Below are 15,936 nucleotides of genomic sequence, written 5' to 3' on the forward strand. Positions count from 1 at the left end.
TCCTTGGTAAAGGACAAAAATCTTATGGCATATACATATTTAAACCTCAAACATCGAGCTCTTTTGTAATCTCCAAATTATCTATATCTTCGCATGAGGTGCATTTATCGGTTAGGCTATCTTATCTCTACGGAATTTGAAGAAACTATGTCCCCACTTTTCTCATTTGTCAGTGTGACTGTCAATTTGTCAAATATCTTCGTTTTTCATTTAGGTCTCAAGAGTCAATAAACAGGTTATGTCTCCTTCTGAGTTAGTCAATAAACATGTTCAAGTATTTTGCTACCTCTGTTGATGACTACTCTTGTGTTACATGGATTTATTTGATGAAAAACTCTTATGAATTATTCACACATTTTCTTTTCTTTTCTTTTGTGCTGAAATAAACACAGGTTCAAACCTTCATAATGATTATGCCAAAGAATATCTTTCTGAGTCTTTTCAATTTTACATGTTTCAACATGATGAATCATCTTGTGTTGACACCCCTGCTCAAAATGGAGTTGTTAAACGCAAAAATAGTCACCTTCCTAAGGTTGCTCGAACACATTTATTTCAAATGGTTGTTCCAAAACCTTTTGGGTTGATGCTCTCTCAAACGCTTCTTTCTAATAAATCGGATGCCCTCGGTAGTTCTTAATGATGATGTTCAATTTTCACTACTTATTTTGATGATAATTTGTTAATCTATATGATATCTTGTTTGCACCTACTAAGCACTTTCAGAGTCTTTTCATGCACCTATTCCTGAGCATACGAACTTCCGAGCCTAATCGGTTAGATGTTGGTCAAGTTTGTCAGAGGCAACCTCGTTTTACGACACATACTAATCCTTTACCTCCCTATATGTCGGTAGATCCACCTAATGTTCATACTCCTACACAATCGCCTCATATACCTATTACCCTTTGGAAAGGTAAACCTACATATCGCTGTCTATTGCCAAAATAGATTCTCTATCCATTCCTAAACTTGTAAGAATTGGCTCATTCTTAATGGCGTGCTGCTATGATTGAGGAAATAAATCCCCTTATTGTACGCAGACATTGGTAGATTTTCCTGCTGACAAAAAGGCAATAAGGTGTAAATGGGTGTCCATAGTTAAGTTTTAGACTGACGGATCTGTGGCTTGACTTAAAGTTCATCTTGTTGCTAAGGGATACACTCACCAATAAGGGGTTTACTATACTGACACTTTCTCTCTAGTTGCTAAACTCACTTATGTTATACTCATGGTATCATTGGCAGTCAACTTTGATAGGCCCTTAGGTTAACTGGATATCAAAAATGTTTTTCTTCACATGCTTCTTTAGAAAGAGTTACATATGAAGCAACCAACATGGTTTGTTGCTCAAGCGGATATGGGAATGACACATTCAGGAAAGTATGACACATTCGGGAAATCCTTGTATTGCATGGTCCTCGGGGATGGTTAGGAAAATTCAACTTAGTTATTGTGAAATTTGAATGCAGGAAGTGTAAGTTTGATCATAAAGTTTGGCGCTTTGAAAGTGGTGTGATCCTACTTGTAGTATATGTTGATATTGTGATTGTTGAAAGTGGCAGTCGAGGCATATGAGAACTTAATCCTCCTCATTTTCAGACAGGATTTGGGACAACTGATATATTTCTTTGTAGTAGAGATCATGAGGAGCAAAGGAAGATCTTATCTCAGGGATGGTTAGGAAAATTCAACTTAGTTATTGTGAAATTTGAATGCAAGAAGTGTAAGTTTAATCATATAGTTTGGCGATTTGAAAGTGGTGTGATCCTACTTGTAGTATATGTTCATATTGTGATTGTTGAAAGTGGCAGTCGAGGCATATGAGAACTTAATCCTCCTCATTTTCAGACAGGATTTGGGACAACTAATATATTTCTTTGTAGTAGAGATCATGAGGAGCAAAAGGAGGATCTTATCTCAATGGAAATATGTTCATGATATTTTTTTGAAGTATATAATATTTATTTACGGAAAATAAAACAAATAAACTCACACCCCCTCCTCACATTTGGTGAGGTTTGAACCCTTGACCTCCTAGGAGGCCAAAGACTCACACGCCCTCCTCACATTTGGAAATATGTTCATGATATTTTTAAAAGAAAATAAAAAATTGGGGTTGAACCATGTAGCACCCAATAACTCCTACTGCATGCCTAAGAAAGGAAAGATGGTTGAGAACCATTTAATGGCCCTAAAAGATACAACCGGCTTGTTGGAAAGCTTAGTTACCTTATGGTAACATGACTAGACATTGCATTTCTAGTCATTCGATTTATGTCTTCTCCAAAAATTAACCATTGGACCCTTCTTAGAACAAATCCTTTGCTACCTTAAAGGTGGGCCATGACCAGGATTATTTTATGGGTGCCATGTTCATGCCAAGGTGTAACATCCCCAAAATTCACATTGCATATAACACATATTTCATTCTTAGAATACATGTTCAAGCTCACAAAGGTCCATAATACAAGAGTCCACAATACAAAATACACAACTTGAAAATTCCAAAATACATGCTCTTGCAATCATAACATCTATTCTCCAAAACATATCCAAAGATGATCTTCATAAAGCTAAGCACATAGGGAAATAATTCACATTTTCCCTTTTCCTTTATTATCATTATGTTCTGCAAATCTTGCAACACATATTTGAAAACACAAAATTGAGGGTTAGACCTAGAGGTCTAGTGAGATTCCCTTTTTCCATGTTGTTGCAGGGTGATAAGCACCAAAACAGTTATTCAATTAAAGTCGTTTCACATTTAAACATGTAAAATCGCGTTCTGTTTGGGTCCATCGGACCTCTGGTTCCATAGGCAGACTTAGAAAATATTTCCAATAAACAAGAGGACCAGAGCTCCTGGTTAAGCCAACCAGAACCTCTTACTCGATGAGAGTTCTCAATAATTTCATAGATCAAACTCATAGATATTAAAATAGTTTTTTCATAGTTAAAAATACATTTTTGAAGAGATCTTGTATGACCAGAGCTTCTGGCTTCAAAACACAAAACTTCAACCAGGTTCAACATACGTAGGTCAACCAGAGCTTCTGCATAAGCCAACCAGAGCTTCTGGTTTGTCTTTCTTTGTAAGCAAACTTTCCAAGTATAAAATTCTTTTTGAAAATTTCTAAAATATGATTTTGACACAGAAGCTCTTATCTATAGATACAGAGCCTCTGGTCCAACTAAAACATTTAGTAAAGACTTTGCATAATTTCCAAGATCAACGCCCAGAACCCTCTGGTATACAGAACCCCTCTGGCGGAGCCTCTCTGGTTCCTCTGTATCCAAACACTTGATCCAAAAATCAGTTTATATTCAAAACCAATAGCCACAGGCCAAGTTTTCCCCTTCTCAATAACATCAATACTATCATCTCTAATAAGAACAACATCTCTGAGTCCTTAAATCACAAAGAAGTAAGTACTCAAATATGTTGTAATCTTTAAAAGACATAATAGCAAGAGCTATAATAACCACACACAATTGCCACCCTTATATCCAAAGGTACACCTCTCCTTGATATGCCACCCTTATTTCTTCATCAAAATCTATAGATTAATCCCAAACAAAGACAGACCGAAGTCACAACCGTCTTGATGAGATGTACTCTATAGTTTTCAACAAATAATGGTTCCCAAAAAAAATAGTTTTGTCATCAAAACCTTCAAACTCAAGAACAATCTGTTCTTTCATAAATTTCCACATATCAAATCTCTTGTAAATCTTTTAAAACAGAATATCAGCTTTCCAAAACTGTTTTAAAGCACAGTTACTGTTTTATCTTTTCAAAACAGTTTCAAAACTTCTAATCATCAACACTTCGTTCAAACTGTTAGAAAACAGTTTTACCAATTCTTTCAAAATATCACAAACTCCCAAATCCAACAGTTTATATAACTACAAATATGAAGGTTTTAGTTTATCAAAACTCACCTTATCAAATACAGATTCTGCAGATTATGACACACAACAGATCTTCAAATAACACAGAATCTTCAAATCACTTTGGTGTAAAACTCTTCTCAAGAACACTTCCACCGCCACTCACACCTTTTTCTTTCTAAAGGTTTCTTTCCCAAAAATGAAGATAAGATCAGCTCTTATCTTTTTACCTTCTTTATATATATATATATATATATATATATATATATATATATCCACCTTAAACAAAGGCGGTGGTGGATTTTATATATATTAAAATAGAGTTCTTTGGGCGGTGGAAACTTATTATTATAAAATCAACCTTTCTTAACCATGAAGGTTGTATTTTATATGTTAAAATAATCTTTTCACGACATATTACCTCATGTATGTTCAAAATCATGTTATCGCATATATGCATACCATCCATGCATTTATATTTATAATTAACATGCATGTTTATCACATATTTCATATAATAATCGCGTATAAGTTACCTCAACCCAGGTTTTGGTTATAACACAAGGTAGAATGCTTCACTAGTCTAATTGAAGATTTTTCACATATTATGGTGGATACAAGGATGACTATGGATCCACCTCATGATAATGTATTTGTCAGGAAAAATTTGGTTTTATGAAAAAGTAAGAAACTAAATGTGGTGTCTCGCTTTCCTACTGAATCAAAATAAAGGGTAATGGCTGACTTATAGTATGGACACATCAACTACTAAAAAAAATGGCTATGCATGAACTTCCATCAAAGCCTTGGTGTGATCGAAGAAAGATTCATTACAACTAGACATGTTAGAAAAAAAGATCATTTAGGAATGAGACAGTTTTTACAATAATAGTAATGAGACCCGTAATGACCATAATGACTAAAGTTGGGCATGATCAATATCTATGCTGCAACTTGAAGGAGAGTGGTATGAAAACAATATCATTATGAATTAGGAAAACTAGAGACATTATCTTCTCTCATCCCTTGTATAAATATATTAATATGAACTTATCCTGAATTCGAGAACAGGTGATCTCCTAAAAACCGATAGAGGTCTTATTTTATTAATTTCTTAAGGAAAAACAATCAATGGAACACCATATTTATAGTGTCCTTCTAACAAAAATAATCCTAAAAAGACTCAAATACGTAACTTGCCAAATAAACAATCCTAAAAAGACTCAAATACTCAAATAAAGACTTATCCTAATTTAAATAATTAAATAAACCCAGCTAGCCTTATCCTTCCATCCAACCTATAGCCTTATCCTTCCATCCAACCTATCGACGTCTCTGATAAACTCTCCCGAACCTCTAGGGCATATCATTACTCCCCTCCCAAACACGCACCTTGTCCTCAAGGTGGAAATCAGGAAACTGACGGTTCATTGCGTCTGACAGTCTCCACATAGCCTCATACTCGGGTAGATGCTTCCACCTGATTAGGACTTCTTGACCCGTAGGCCCCTCACGAACCCCCTCCACAAGTTCGGGCTGCAACAAGACCTCCATTTCCTCTGTTAAAGTAGCTGGTAGTGTGGGGGTAGCAAGCCGGTTGCCTATAGCTTGCCGCCACTGTGATACGTGAAAGACAATGAATTCTGGCAGTCTCTGGTAACTGTAGGCGATATGCAACCTTTCTAATCCTCTTCAAAACGGTAAATGGGCCGAAAAATCGAGGAGCCAACTTTTTCATTACGACGACGTGCAATCAAATGCTGCCGGTACGGCTTCAATTTAAGATACACTTGATCACCAATGGTAAATTGGACATCGCTCCGACGCCGATCAGCCTTACTTTTCATTAATTGTTGTGCCTTGAGCAAGTGTCCCCGTAATTCCTGGAGGATTCGATCCCGTTCCTCCAAATATCTGTCAACCTCGCTGACCGGTGTTCTCAAGCTTCCACAATACAACAAATGGGGTGGATCACGGTCGTACAATATGCGAAATGGGGTGGTATTAGTGGAGGTATGAAATGAAGTATTGTACCAATACTCTGCCAGGATAGCCACTTAACCCACTTAGTTGGTGAATCGGACACGAAACAACGCAGATACGTTTCCAGACAACGGTTCACCACCTCCATTTGCCCGCCTGTTTGCGGGTGATGAGCTGTACTGCGCTTCAGGGTAGTACCTTGCATGCGAAACAACTCTTTCCAAAAGTTGCTCAAAAAGACCTTATCCAGATCGGACACTATTGATTCCGGTACCCTGTGCAAACACACCACTTCCCTTAAGAAAATCAAGGCTACAGTGGCTGCCGTGGATGTTTTAAGGGAATGAAGGGAGCATATTTGCTGAGACGATTAAACTATCACGAAAATTATTGTAAATCCCTTAGATATGGGTAACCCGTCAATAAAATCCATGGTCACCTCCGTCCAGACTTAGGTGGGCAATTCAAGCGGTTGCAAAAGGCCTCCTAGAGCCATAGCTGAATACTTCTGTCTTTGACAAATGTCACATTCCGCCACCATCGTTGCAACCTCGCTCTTTATGCCAACCCAATACATCTCCCTTGCCATCCGTTGGTATGTTCTCTGAGAATCCGAGTTACCACCTATTGCACTCTCATGAAATTCTTAAAATAATCGCGGAATCCATGCAGACCCCCCGTAGTAACACCAAACGCTTATTATAAAGCACTCGGATTTGTTGTACCTCATAACCAAATGGTATTTCTCGACCTTCCAAGATTCATTTTTTAAGAGCTTGGATTTTTGGATCGACCTCTAGAGCAGCCCATGACTCGGCCCAATTAATCTGAGAAGATGTGACCAATGCATTGAGTGTTGGGTTGGTGCTTTTTCGTGACAAAGCATCGACGACGTTATTTTCTTGCCTGGTCGATAATGAATTTCAAAATCATACCCCAACAATTTCGACAACCATCTTTGATGATCTTCAGTGTCCAACAGGTATTTCTAACTCCGCTGATTGGTGCGCACCACAAATTTTCTCCCCAACAAATACGGGCGCCATTTTTGGATTTCCATTACTATCTCCATTAGTTCTCATTCATATACAGACTTAAGTCTAGACCGGCTGCCTAGAACATGACTGAAGAAGGCAATGGGTCGATTTGCTTGCATTAAAACCGCTCCTAACCCATACCCTGACGCGCCGGTCTCTACCTCAAACTCTCTGTTAAAATACGGAAGATCCAGAACAGGTACTCTTGTCATTGCGTCTTGTAGCTATCGAAAAGCTATTGTGGCTGCTTCAGTCCACTTAAAACTATCTTTCTTCAATTGTTCCGCCAAAGGCCAAACAATTTTTCCGTAGTCTTTTACAAATTTTCGATAATAACCCGTGAGCCCTAGAAACCCGCGAAGTTCCCGCAAGGTCGTAGGAATGGCCCACTCTACCATAGTTGCGATTTTAGCCGGATCTGCAGTAACGCTAACTTCTGAAACTATATGACCCAAATATTCAATACGTCTCTGTGCAAATGAACACTTTTTCTTATCTGCATACAACTTATGTGCTCGCAACACTTCAAAAACCTCTTGCAAATCTTGACCATGTTTGTTTCGGATCGACTATAAACTAGAATATCATCAAAAAAAAAAAAACAAGCACAGAGCGTTGTTAGAAAGGCTGAAATACTTTATTCATTAATGACTGGAACGTTGCCGGTGCATTCGTTAGACCGAACGGCATGACGAGAAACTCGTAGTGCCCCTCGTGAGTTCGAAATCCGGTTTTTGGCACGCCCTCCTGTTTCATTCGGATCTGATGGTACCGCCCCGTGTAACTCGTCCGACAATTCATCGATCACCGAAATTGGGAATTTATCCAACACGGTGGCTTTGTTCAACGCTCGGTAATCCACACAGAAACGCCAGCTACCGTCTTTTTTCTTCACGAGTAATACTGGACTGGAGAAGGGACTAGTACTGGCCTGTATCATTCCTGCTTGTAACATCTCGTGCACAAGTTTCTCTATTTCGTTTTTCCGGGCATGCAGGTAACGGTACGGCCTTACGCTGATCGGTGAAGAACCTTCTCATAGCACTATCGCATGCTCGTGGCTGCGAGACGGGGGCAGCCTTGGCGGCATTTCAAAAATATCATCAAAGCTGTGGATGAGGGTTTGAACCAAAGGTGGGGTCGGTGGTGGTGGTGGACCCCGGGTCGTTTCGGCTAAGCTCAAATGAACCACGAATCCCATGTCTTCTCGCTGCAGTATTTTAGTCATTGATTTACACGAAACTAGGGTTTTTGATGGCTTTGGGTCGCCCATAATGGTGACCTCTCAATTGCCTTCCCGAAATTGCATCCTTAATTCCCGCCAGTTAACCGTTATATCTCCTAAAGTCTGTAGCCACTTGATGCCCAAAATAATGTCTGATCCTCCCAATTTCAGAGGGTAAAAATCTTCTACAATTTGGAGCCCCGGTAGTGTTAAAACAACCCCTCTTCAAGTCCCTTAACTCTGCTCCATCATATTGTTTCCCAATCGAACTTTCACCGCACCCGTGTCCTATACTTCCATCCCGAGTTTGTCGACCACTTCTATGGACACGAAATTATGCGTCGCCCCATAATCGATAAATACCAATACCTGAACTCCCTTGATATCGCCCGTTACCTCCATAGTCTGGGGTGGGGTAAGCTTACTGACCGAATTCAGGAATACCTCCATAGTGTCGAGGTGTGCGTGATCTAGTTCGGGTTTATCTTCCTGGTTACTCTCCTCATCCACCAGGAGCACTTGGAGAGTCTTGTTGGAGCACCTATGGCCTGGTGCAAACTTTTCATCACAATGAAAACATAACCCCTTTGCCCTTTTATGGGTGAATTCCGCATCAGTTAATCTTTTGAATTGTCCCATAGGTCTTGTCGTGCCGGTGCTGGTGCCACCCTTCTTGTCGCTCGTGGTTGCGGAGTAGGTGGTATAGGTAGGGCGGTTACTTGGAACCCTAGTCGTACCTCCCCCCACCTTGGATCCTCCCATGCTAAACTTATTATCGTCCATCCTGACTGCAATTTTCATGGTTTGTGCTAGCGTATCCGGTTGCAAGACTCTGATTGCCGACCGGAGTTCTGGTTTGAGTCCATTGATGAATGCTTCCTCCAGTTTCTTCTCTGGTAGATCTCCAAGTTGCCCCGCCATCTTTTCAAATTTACTAACATATTAACGTGCAACCCCGTCTTGATGAGTTACCAGTAATTGCTTATACTCCCCTCCCTCTTGAGACGGTTGAAAGTGCTCTAACAACCGTTGTTTCAAATCTTTCCATGAGTGGAAAGGATCGTCCCCTTCACACCAGCGGTACCAAGCCAAAGCCGCCCCATTCATGCATATTGCAGCCGCCCTTAGATGGTCATGCTCCTTGACGCCTTGAACTTCAAACAATCTTTCAACCCGGTAGATCCACCTATACGGGTCATCCCCGTCGAAAATAGGAGCTTTAATTTTTCTGAAATCGCCCAAAGGGTCCTGCCCCTTGCCCTCAAATCAGTTGCTTTTCTTTCCATCAGAAGCTTCATCATCAGATAATGACCTAAATCCGATTCTTGATCCCGTACCTCTATCTTTCTTCGATTCATTCTTTCCGACTGCCAGAGTTAGGTCACTAATAGCCTTCAACACTTCTTGGAATTTCATCGCGTTCTTAAAGCGATTAGCCTCTGTTTTCTCTCTCATCTTTGTCATGTCTGCTTCCAAATTGGTGATCCGATCGGTATTGCTCACCATCTTGCTACCAGAACCAAACTGCTCTGATACCAAATAATATGAACTTGGCCTGAATTCGAGAACAGGTGATCTCCTAAAAACCGATGAGGTCTTATTTTATTAATTTTATAAGGAAAAACAATCAATGGAGCACCATATTTATAGTGTCCTGCTAACAAAAACAATCCTTAAAAGACTCAAATACGTAACTTGCCAAATAAACAATCCTAAAAAGACTCAAATACTCGAACAAAGACTTATCCTAATTTAAATAATTAAATAAACCCAGCTAGCCTTATCCTTCCATCCAACCTATCGACATCTCTGATAAACTCTCCTGAACCTCTGGGGCGTATCATTTATGTATACCTTTGTATGAAACATATTGAAATTGATAGAGAACTCTTGCAGATTACAAGATCCATGCAAAATCCCCCTCCACGTGGATCGGACAAATTTCAGGCCTTCCTATCTACCGGCATGGTCCCCGATGAGAAATAGCACCTAGTGGAATTCAAAGCCTAGAATTGATGCTTCATAAGTGTTGTATATATAGTCTTCATAGTGAGATTCATTGAAAGATTGTCCCACATAGGAAAATCAGTAGAATCTTAGTTGTATTGATAGCTATATGTATATATATATATATATGTATATATATATATATATGTGTGAGTTGAGGCATATCACTTGTCCCACATTGGTAGAGTGATAAATTCTTCCTTAGTTTATAATCTTTAAACAACTTGTAGAGTTGTTTAAGAGATCAAGGTAGGCAGTTAGCTAAGGATGGTTCGGCCTTGTTATGTGAATTTTACACATATATTAAATGGTCAAAAGATAGCACTAGCGGATTCCAAACATCAGACTTTTATGTCTCACGCTAGTTTCACGTGAGTTTAACTCACTGTAGCCTCTGGACTCCTTTTTTCTGACCGTTTTTGACAATTTGTTCACGATTTTCTGATTTGGATAAAGCCAAATGTTGGTTACTTCTTATCCACAATCAGTTGTTAACACAAACCTATTTATATGTGTGATCATTTCATCATTTTCTCTCTCTCTTAATCATCTTATTCTCTTCAATAATAATTCTGCATATGTTCATGGAAGATATATTCTGTTGTTGAATGTATCTTATATGATTAAGGAATCCTGGGGGTATCATAGCCTATAACCCAAACAACCTTGCTAGTGGGGGCTATTAATATCCTAAGGACAGTGATTCTCACGTCCTAATCATTTGATTTACTGCACTTATTCTCCTTCTACAATCCTATTTTCTAACAAGAAGTCACCGAGTCCACATGAACTACCAGTAGGTCAATCCTTAGGGGTTTCTAGAGTTGGTGTTCATTTTAGCATTTCTGTTATGTCCTTTCTGTTCCTCAGGATTGAGTTGATTTCCTTGGTTCCAGGCCAAGGAAGTAAACTAAATCCTAATGAACCAACCATAACGGAAGCATTATTCTACTACCAGTGACTTCTGCTTATATCCGCAATAGGAGCTCAAATTTCTGAGTATGTCAATCTTGTTGCCTAATCTTCTTCATGTTCATATGCATTCACAGTTGGCATCGTCCTTTATTTGATGGATATCACATTTTACTCCTTAACAGTATTTGCATTATGCATGTTCCTTCATTCTATATGCTGCAAGTAAACTAGACTTATTGTTTCTTCACTAATTTCCCTCACCTTTTCCCGTTTTCTTAATAGCTTGTAAAAAAACTAAGCTTTACTCTTTTCTTTCTCCCATTTGCAGCCTTATCATGTTTATATCTGACATGTCGGGGAGAGAACCTCTGTATAAGAAGTATGTGAAGAGCTGTAATTTCCATGACATGAAGCCTTGTTTATTATTTTCCTTTTCATATGGCTTCGTTTCATCCTTCTGTTGGCAGAGCATTTGTTTTTTTCAGTGCTTCTATCCCAAAGGATTTTGTTGGTAGAATCAAAGGTGATACAAGTGTCGTGCCACGCGTAGGTGCACTGAGAGAGGTTAACATTACCATCTTATTCTTCTTCTGATTTATGATTTTTTTTCCTCTGTAAATGACACCCATCTGTAAATACCAAGTGATGACGCATGTGTGAACATTAGTTTTTCACTCTATTTGATTAGTACTTGCAGATGAACTTGGAGTACTTTCCTATAGACAATCAGGTACTATTAAATCCTTCAAATATTTTTAAGTTAATGGCTTGGTTTTAAGTTTTATGTTCTGATTATGGTGCATAGTTAGGTATTAGTATGCAGAATTGGCATTCCTTTGTGAAGGCATTTCACCATCCTAGCCTAAAGTATTGAGGATGTTTTCGTATTTTACTCCCCTTTTGTTTGCTCCAATATTGATTATGTTCTCTTTCCAACTCTCCAGAGACAGACCCCCACATTTTCTTGCATCCAAATGAAAAAGACCTTAATTATCATAGAAAACTGTTTGGGGGTCCAAGATCTAAATTCGTTTGAGAGACTGTTACACCTGTTCCACCTTCAGTTCTAACCAATTATATATGGAAATCATATTAAATTCTGCACTTGTTTGCTGCTTACCACAGTGCCAGCTGAATCATATTCTCCTGATTTCTTGTTCTTGTTGATAAATTTTCCTCTTTCTTGAGCCACTTTTTTTGAGCATCCCTTCACAAGTTAACTTTATCAACTTCACAAGTTCTACATATATTTGGTTTTATGATTCGCCTGTGGCAGAAATTATATATGCTTTATAGTTCTTGTTTTAAGAAAATTGAGCACAAAGTTTGACGAACTTTCGACATGCTCCATCTCTAGTTTCCTTTTTATTCTTGAAAATGTGAACTTTGTCTGTGTTTCACCGTAGGCATTTTTGACTGATCATGGAGGAGCATTAGAAGAGCTGTATGGTGAGGATGCTGAGAATTCTCACGATTTCAATATTTGCTTAAAATCTATGGCTACTCGCATTGCCACTGTTTTTGCTTCACTTAAGGTAAAAACACAAGACTTTTATTGTGGTAGCCCAAGTTATCTTTTATAAAATTGGAATGTAATGAATGCTCACAATGTTGTACATTTAAACTTCACATACTAGCACTATACAAGTTTGATCCTAGGGCTGTAAGCGAGCCACCCTCTTATTGAATAACTCAAGCTCGAACTCAATCAAATCGAACTATCTCGAGTTCAAGTACAAATATGAGCTCGAAATGTATAATGAGTCAAGTTTGAGTTTATAATTTATAAGAACTTGAGTTGAATCATCATCAAGTTTCTTTATCCCTATGTATATGTATGTGTATGTGTAGATTCATCTAAATTGGTTTCAAACTAATAGTCAAGTTTTGGTGTATATCTTTGAATCGAGCTATTGAGCACATTTCTAATGGATATTTTTGAGCTATTCAAGCTCTCAAATTCAGCTTAATCAAGCTCACCTGCATCAAAGAAGACTCGGCAACTTGAGCTTGGCACGAGTCTATCCTCTGTATGATATGTCTGTTGATATTTTTTTTTTGATTAACCTGGATATCCAACCCGCTATGCGAGCTGACTAATTCCAGGGCGACCACCTGCTTTGCAGATAGCTCGGAGTCACTGCATTTGAACCTCCGTGGCCACAATGGGATTTTTATTTCTCCTTGGATTTGAACCTGGGACCTCCCGGTATTTTTGACCTTTGGAGCCAAGCTCAAACCAATCAGGCACCACCCTTGTGGTTCTGTTGGTGATTTTAGTGTCATCAAACATTTTGGTGTAATTGGGATTGACTTGAGAGTTGAGATAGAAGAAAGATTCAAGGTTGAGCATTAAAAAGACGGGTTTGGTGGTTTGGAGTACACGGGGGGTTCCCCCTTGTGGGGTCAAGGGGGTGTTCCCCCTTGTGGGGTTCTAGTGGCAGCACCCCTGGCGGTGGTGCTTCACATTATTTATTGCTATATGTATCCGCAAACCAGATTTTCCATGAACATATAAATTATATTGAAGTTGTTTACCATTTTGTTCAGGAAAAGTAGCTGGTAAAATATTGTGAACCATGGACCATCAATCAGCTCAGGAAATACGCATGAGATAGGAGGCTTTGACCGAAAATGATGACTGATAATATTTTCATGGTTGGGTGGTTTTGAGCAATATCCATTCCAAAGCGTGATTCCAATACCACTGTCAAGTTTCCAATCCCAGAAAATAGTTTCTGATAGGTCCTTGATCAAATGCATTTCAATGTCCATGCTCTCAAGAGAGGTCTCAACGAACATGCTTCATTCAGCATATTAGAGTTCAGTTTCACAGGGAATTTGAGAATTGAACAATAATTAAACCTTGAACGATATTGTCATCACCTTGTTTTGCATCGTAGCTTTGTTCCCCGTAATTTTTGTTGTCAACAAATTTATAAACCTGAGAGCTAGTAAACTCATGAATGGATCGTGCCAGATCAACAGGTACAATCAATCCAGCGTAAACAGAAGTGATATTGAGTAGGCAAAAAATTTATAACCTGACCAGGAATGATTTCTGGAATTAATAAAAAGTTCACAACAACATAAGACCAGCAGCTTGTGTGTATTCAAGAGGATGGACAGAAGTTAGCAACAGGGCACAGCCAATCTGGATAAGATGAATCAGGTCTGGGATAGATCTGGAGTCAACACTCGTCAGCAACAAACTAGGCAGGAGATGCCTTTATGCAACAGTCACCATGATCATTTGAAGTTGCAAACAGTTAGCTGGTGAGTGAGAGGGGTAGGACCTAATACATGGTGTGATTAGGTCTCTAGAGGGGCTATGGTCTGCAGAAGATGGTGAAAATACAGTGGAGTAGGCTGTTCTGCAGACAGAATGGATAGAGGCGAGACAGTTGCTTGCTGCCAATGGCCAAGGATGCCAGCTGTCAACAGCAGAGCTTCTGTTGGCGTTGGTAGCTCCCAAGTATTTTCATCGGGGGTTATTGTTTTCTTGAGATAAACATAAAGCTAGTAAAGAGTGACCACTGTGCACCAATGATCAACTTTGTGATGCTTGGAGAGGGAACCCTTGTTACACAGCCTTTCCTTTGCACTTGCAAGTAGGTTATTTCCATAACTTGAACCCGTGACTTTCATGTCACAGAAGAGTAACCTTAGCTGTTAGTAAAAGAGTGGCCTGCCAAGATAATGCCTTTGAAGTAACTTCTTGATTGTTGATTTAAATCAAAAGCCATACTTTTTTTCAGAAGTCTTGTTTTAAGTAAATATTCGTATTTGAATTGTTTGTTAAATGTATGCTTGTTTTCAGGAGCTTCCCGTTGTACGGTACCGTGTAAAGGACGTGGATGGATCTACAGGGACAACATTCCGTGATACAATTCCTTCAAAGGTAGCTTCGGCGATTTGGGAATACATTTCTTCGTATAAAACTACTATCCCTAACTATCCACAGATTGAAACATGTGAGTTGCTCATTGTGGATAGATCTGTTGATCTGGTAATTTCAATTTCTTTTTTGTTCTTTTCCTTTTCTTCTTTGTAGTTTGTGGAATTTTACTGTCTATATCACATTGCACAAGTTCAGGTTGCACCCATCATTCATGAATGGACTTACGATGCAATGTGCCATGATCTAGTAGACTTGGATGGGAACAAATATGTGATGGAGGTACCTTTTGTAAGGAAATTTTTAGTTCGGTTGAGTAGCATCTAAGAATAGCAAAGCTTGTAGGTCCCAAGTAAATCTGGTGGCCCACCTGAGAGAAAGGAGTTCCTTTTGGAAGATCATGATCCTGTTTGGCTTGAAATGCGTTATTTGCATATAGCAGAAGTATGTCTCCAGCTTTGTTTTCTGTTTCATTTTGAAATATTACAAATTCTAATGTTTTTTCTTTTGATGCCATATCAGGCTAGTGAAAGATTGAGTGACAAGATGGAGAATTTGATGTCAAAAAACAAAGCTGCACAACTACAACAAAAGTTAGTTCTGTCAATCTGAAGTGTTTCAATCACTGTTTTTTTTTCTATAAGCAAAATAAGTAAATATTCACTAACTGAAATTCTTCAACCCCTTTTGAAGAGAAAGTACAGATCTTTCTTGAATGAAGATCCCAAACCAATTAAGAAGTAACAATATTTGATAAGAGATCTTCCCCAAGACATGATAAATAAGCATATACAACTTGAGACTATAGCACCATTTCTAACCAAAAGCTGTCTTTGCATAAGGACCATGGTTGTGGCATTCAAATGTGAGAACTCCATATAGCCTCACATCTACTACCCCATGATGTTAGTAATCCTATGAAAATGATTGTGCCATTGATCGCTATCTTTCTATTAGAATGGTATGCATATAATTT

The 15,936-nt window shown here is 38.8% G+C and overlaps 1 protein-coding gene across 1 annotated transcript in view; it reads left to right on the top strand.

Annotated features, from left to right (window-relative positions):
- Positions 1–15,936, top strand: part of LOC112526504 (protein transport Sec1a-like) — a 33,772-nt gene that overhangs the window by 6,532 nt on the left and 11,304 nt on the right. The window contains exons 5-12 of the mRNA XM_025136801.1: positions 11,391–11,441; positions 11,530–11,626; positions 11,760–11,792; positions 12,469–12,597; positions 14,883–15,071; positions 15,159–15,242; positions 15,306–15,404; positions 15,483–15,553. Of these exons, the coding sequence (XP_024992569.1) occupies positions 11,391–11,441; positions 11,530–11,626; positions 11,760–11,792; positions 12,469–12,597; positions 14,883–15,071; positions 15,159–15,242; positions 15,306–15,404; positions 15,483–15,553 (753 nt within the window). The remainder of the gene's footprint in view (positions 1–11,390; positions 11,442–11,529; positions 11,627–11,759; positions 11,793–12,468; positions 12,598–14,882; positions 15,072–15,158; positions 15,243–15,305; positions 15,405–15,482; positions 15,554–15,936) is intronic.

The sequence above is a fragment of the Cynara cardunculus genome (genome assembly GCF_001531365.2).
Source record: "Cynara cardunculus var. scolymus isolate 2C chromosome LG 14, CcrdV1, whole genome shotgun sequence".
NCBI classification, from domain to species: domain Eukaryota; kingdom Viridiplantae; phylum Streptophyta; class Magnoliopsida; order Asterales; family Asteraceae; genus Cynara; species Cynara cardunculus.